Raw genomic sequence first — 5,051 nt, 5'->3', positions numbered from 1 at the left:
AGCTGGACAGTTTGGACAGAAGGTAATGTTCCTGACACTCTCAGCCAGTGCTCAAATTCTGTGCATGGAGGTTAAAAGGTCCAGCTACTAAAAATCTATATTGGAGGTTAGTTATTCAGTATGACCCTCCTGCACAACTATTTAGCAGTTTGTAAGTGGTTTTCCAAAGCGGTGATCTAAACTAATTTATATTACAGACAGAATATTAGTTTGAGACTAAGCAATCTTGATTTTCCTCTCCACTGGTATTTGTGGGTTTATTCTGGTACTAGTCCAGGAAAACACACCCCTGAGCACCTCTAAAACACAGTTCACAGTTATTATGTTACTAGCATTGCTACTATACATTGCTGGATCAGGATCAAATTGCTCAGCAGTCTACAGAGTTAATGCCCAAGTGAAAAGACAATCAAATTCCCTTCATTTTCAGAGTAAAAGCAGTGAATTTTACTTTGGTTAAGAAAACAGTTCTCCATTTTGTTATATTCTTGTAGCAGTTCAGAAAAGATCGAAAGAGCAGGTGGCTGGCTTAAAGCCCGACTATGGAAGATAACATTGATCAATTAGTTCCCTTTGAAAGGGAATATTATAGGGAAGGAATTAAGATTATAATATTTATTTTTCTTAATGAACACAAAACTGGGAAACACTTTATTGTCCATCTCTAACAATGTAAGAATTCGTTTACTTTCCTAGTAGTTAGGTCTCAAAACCCAAAAGGATAACTTGGGGCTGGAAATCCCTCTAGCATTTTAGCTTGGGAGTAGTGGGTGTTCTTTCAGCTTAGTGACAGTGCAGTAGAATATACAAGGCAACACTGCAGAAATGCTGTATATTCTGCATACATTTATATTATATTTCACCTATTGTCATGCTAGAGGCCCATTGTAAATTAATTTGGCAGATAAATTTACGATGGCAATTTGCCTTCCAGTTGTATAATTTATTAATGTCAGAAATAATTTACTATATAGTCCTTTAAACCAATCTTTTCTTTTTCTTTTTTTTTCCTAGCGTACCACCTTAGTAAATAAAATTTATTGTTTAGACTGAGCCTTGTGTGACTTCACAGTGGTCAGTCAATGACCTCAAGGGGATAGTTTTGGTCACATTACTGGTCACTTATTTGGATGGATGATGGAGTGCCCCAGTCCCATCTGTACATATATTACTTTCTTTTGTCTTAGGGGCACTGTTGGAAAGATTAATTGGGTCCATCTGCAGGGAAGGATCAGCCTTAGGGGATTCAGGTAAATAAAATAAATGCCAAGGGGAAAAAATGCTGAGGGGGATGTTTTGAAAATCAAACTGTTTTCCATAACATTAATGGGGAAATTACATACAGAAGGAGACTGAAAGAAAAGTAAAACTGCCTTTTAGTCTGGGTTATTTCAGCATGACCTGATAAACATCTCCTATTGCTCCTGCCTAGGATAAGCATCTATGAGGAGGGTTAAAGTCCATGGGCAATATTCTCAGCTAATATAAATCAGTATAGCTTTCTGATCTCAGTGGAGCTACCCTCACTTTATAACAGTAGAGATTTGAATCATATCTGCCACAGTGATATTATTCCTGTCCTTCATTTGAGTGATCCAAGACTTGCAGTAAAGTGATCCTAATTCACATTCTGTCCCCTCTTAATTTTTTTTATTTATTATAACAGTGCTATATTCTTTAAGGCTTTTACCATACCCCCTCTGTTTTCCTTTTCTTTAAGCTTCTTTCCATATTTTCTTTCTTATCTCTTTCTTTACTTCCTCTGAAAAGTTCAGCATGCAAATTAATCTAAAAGCATTGAGCTAACTGATATGATCACAGCTTGTAAAATAGAAACTCAGCTCTTACTGACTTTTATATCCTTATTATTATGTGTATAATTAATTGGTGTAGCTAGTACATAAGCCATGTGAAATTTGTTGCCATTTGAGTTATGACTCACTCTGTTGCCTTATCAGTCTAAGTGGGGATTTGTATTCCACAATGCAATGGGATTACAATCTACAATATTTTCATAAAATGCAAAATGGAAAACCAAAAAGACTGCTTCTCTCACTGAGCTTTAGCTGTCTTAAAGGGACTGGAAGATGTTGTTTTGCTTTTAAACTTCTGTTGGGGTGAAGTTAGATTCCTTATGAGTTTGGAGTTCAACTCCTGCTGACTTTTAAATTAATTAGTAAAGCCAGAGAAGGGCATGAGGGCGTATTTTTGAGACAGAAAGGGAAAACATAAATGATTTAAAAGGAAAGGGAAGAAGCATACAGAAAGGATACAAAGAAAAATGTAACTCAAAGGGCAAGGAGGGAATGGCTGTTGGTGATCAATTCAACTGCTATGTATACATGAAGAACTACTGGTGAGAGGGAAGACATTGGCTCTGGGAATGCGTGTGCCTGTGTCCAGGCTGTGCTAGCAGCAGTGCCCCTCCATCTCAGAGAGGGACAATTCCTTCTCTGGTTGAACTTTGAGGTCTAATTCTAAGCAGTTGGGGAGTCCGCAGTAGGCAGCGCTTGAAGGGAACTGCCTCTGTGTATAAACAAGGTGTGAATATGTACACATCACCAGACACAGCCAGTTGCACACCCTAGAGTTTATCTGGGTTTTTGTTTTAGAAACTGTACTGTATAGGTGGATTGGGACCTCACAGTCTTTAGATAAGATTATCATGTAAATAGAAATGTAATTTGAGATCTATGTATTTAGGATGTCTAGCTCAATGTACTGCCATTGCAGAATAGAGCCTTTATTGCCCAAAGGTACTTCTCCTTCTAGCTTGACACACTTTCTAGATGAAGGGTATTCTGAAAGCTCTCTCCTGGTCTTCGTGAAATAGGTCAATGGCCACAGTCCAACACCTAGAAAACAAGTCCTACCCCTTAGAAACACTCTCACAGCTAATATCTACTGGAATAGTGCTTTTTCATGTCAGTGGGGCAGCAAATGAAAGAATAGTTATGGACCTTAAATGGTCCTTTAAAGAATAAAGTGTCCCCTATAGAATGTTCTGGGCCAATTTATTTTCTCAGGTAGAGAGTATACACATCCTGCAGGATGCTGGGAGCAAGCCTGGATCATGGCACTGTGTTTTCAGGCATGCAATTGGGAAGTTGAAACTGGAGCAAGGGCTTCACTGTTTCATAGCAATACACAGACTTTGTATGGGTTTGTTGGGCCTGCAGCCTTTTATTTGTAAGTCTTGAAGGTATTGCAATAGGGAATTGATTTGTGTGTTTGGGTTTTACCCCTGTTTTGTTTGTTTGGTTGGTTTGGATTTTTCTGAGGTGATTGGAAGTCTTTAAGTGAAGTATTTCAGATGGGAATTAATTCTTTTGTCATTTACTAAAAACTGAAAAAAGCTTCATGCTCTGGTTTGGGTTTGTTTTTTTGTTTTTTTTTTTTAGAGAAACCCTGCTATTGAAAACAGATATTCCTCACTGAAATTTTCATTTCCTGGAAAAAAAACACATTTTCCATCAAAATATTTCAGTTAAAGAGCTATGCCAGGTCTCCAGGGTGTCCTTCTGAAAGGCAGAAAAAAAAGTCAGTAGAAAAAGAGTGACTATCAACAGACAAATCTTTAGCTCTGCTCTATGGTTCTTGCTCAGGTAAAATTCTTCCTGCAGTAAGAAGTGAGAGCAAATTTCAGCATATAGAAACTGAAGAATCCTATGTAACATATGGCTAAGGTAACTCCCAGATCTATACATTTTCCAGGAGTGAACACATTTTATACATACCTCAAGAAACCGACTTGTTCATTTTACAGAGTGAGTCTAACAAGTGAAGAATGGTTGTGAATGTACCATGAAGCTGGCTCAGCAAAGGGTTTCCTATAATTAAAATACATCTGGCTCTGTTCTGAGTGGGAAATCACAGACCTCTGAATGTTTTGAGTATTTCCTTATGCACAACAGCAGCAGAAAAACTCCATATGCCTTAAACTGTCAAATTCTATTCTCCTTAATCATGTGGATAAATCAGCTGCAATAAGGAACTTTAGTCTGGCATCTTTGACCTGAAACTGAGGGATTCAAAGCAAAGACAATGGAAATGGTGATGGAACGTCTGAGAGGCACAGAGCGGCACTCAAATCTTTAGCACACCGCTAATTTAAATTACTAACTGTGAAAGTGCTTCGTGTGCTTCTCCACAAAAGCTTGTGACCACTATGGGCACTGCTCCTTCTGGTGCAGGAGGAATATCTTCCAGCTCCGCAGCGATGTCCTCCAATGGCCAAAAGTGCCACAGAGCAATGGGGGAGTGCGTGGCTGTGCCTGGGGAACGGTACAGATGTTGTATATGGCTTTGTTCTTCAACCTTCCCAGAGGGGAAACCTTGGATCAGGGGGCACTGACAACTTCCTTACAACAATCTCCTCTCCTGGGCAGGGCTGTGCTCCCTGGCACCTCTTTGGCCTGATGGTTGTCCAGATTAGTTGTGCTGGAGACCTTTGTGCAAGGAGCTGTGGGCGAAGGTGTTGTGTATTACTGTGCCTCAGCCCTGCTGTGGTGGGGATCAATCCAGCGTGAGCCTAGAGAGGCTGCTCTTCCTTGAATTGCCTTCTCCCTTCCCTCCCTGCCTGCCTCTGGGGCCTTTCTTTAAGTCCTAAATGTCCACCCTAGCTGGGGGACAAGTACCAATTGGGCTGTGTTTCCTGGGAAGCCCCAGGAGGCTGCAAGGCAGGGAGTGATGGATGGATGGATGGATGGATGGATGGATAGACGGATGGATGGATAGATGACGGGGCCATGGCTGGGAGGGGGGACGGCTGTCTGGCGGCGTGATGCTGGCCCCGGGGAAGGGGTGGGGGGCCGGGGGGTGTGCCCCGCTCTCCCCGCCGCCGCCGCGGCCCGCCCCGCTCACAAGGTGCCGGAGCCGCAGAGAGAGCAGCAGCGCCGCGTCCCCGCCGCCGTCCGCACCGCCCGCCCCGCCATGCCCAACTTCGCCGGCACTTGGAAGATGAGGAGCAGCGAGAATTTCGACGAGCTCCTCAAGGCGTTGGGTGAGGCGCGGGGGAGCCCGGCACCGGGCGGCCCGCGGCTGTGTCCCGC

At 42.3% G+C, this 5,051-nt stretch overlaps 1 protein-coding gene across 1 annotated transcript in view; it reads left to right on the top strand.

Moving 5' to 3' along the window:
• The first annotated feature begins 4,770 nt into the window (after nucleotides 1-4,770).
• The window catches only part of CRABP1 (cellular retinoic acid binding protein 1), a 13,546-nt gene continuing 13,265 nt past the window's right edge, over nucleotides 4,771-5,051 (top strand). Inside the window, exon 1 of the mRNA XM_014944785.1 lies at nucleotides 4,771-5,002. Coding sequence (XP_014800271.1) covers nucleotides 4,933-5,002 — 70 coding nt within the window. The 5' untranslated portion in view covers nucleotides 4,771-4,932. The remainder of the gene's footprint in view (nucleotides 5,003-5,051) is intronic.

The sequence above is a fragment of the Calidris pugnax genome, unplaced genomic scaffold (genome assembly GCF_001431845.1).
Source record: "Calidris pugnax isolate Ruff unplaced genomic scaffold, ASM143184v1 scaffold70, whole genome shotgun sequence".
Taxonomy (NCBI): domain Eukaryota; kingdom Metazoa; phylum Chordata; class Aves; order Charadriiformes; family Scolopacidae; genus Calidris; species Calidris pugnax.
Note: the sequence above shows the minus strand (reverse complement) of the source record. Positions and strands in the feature narration are given on the sequence as shown.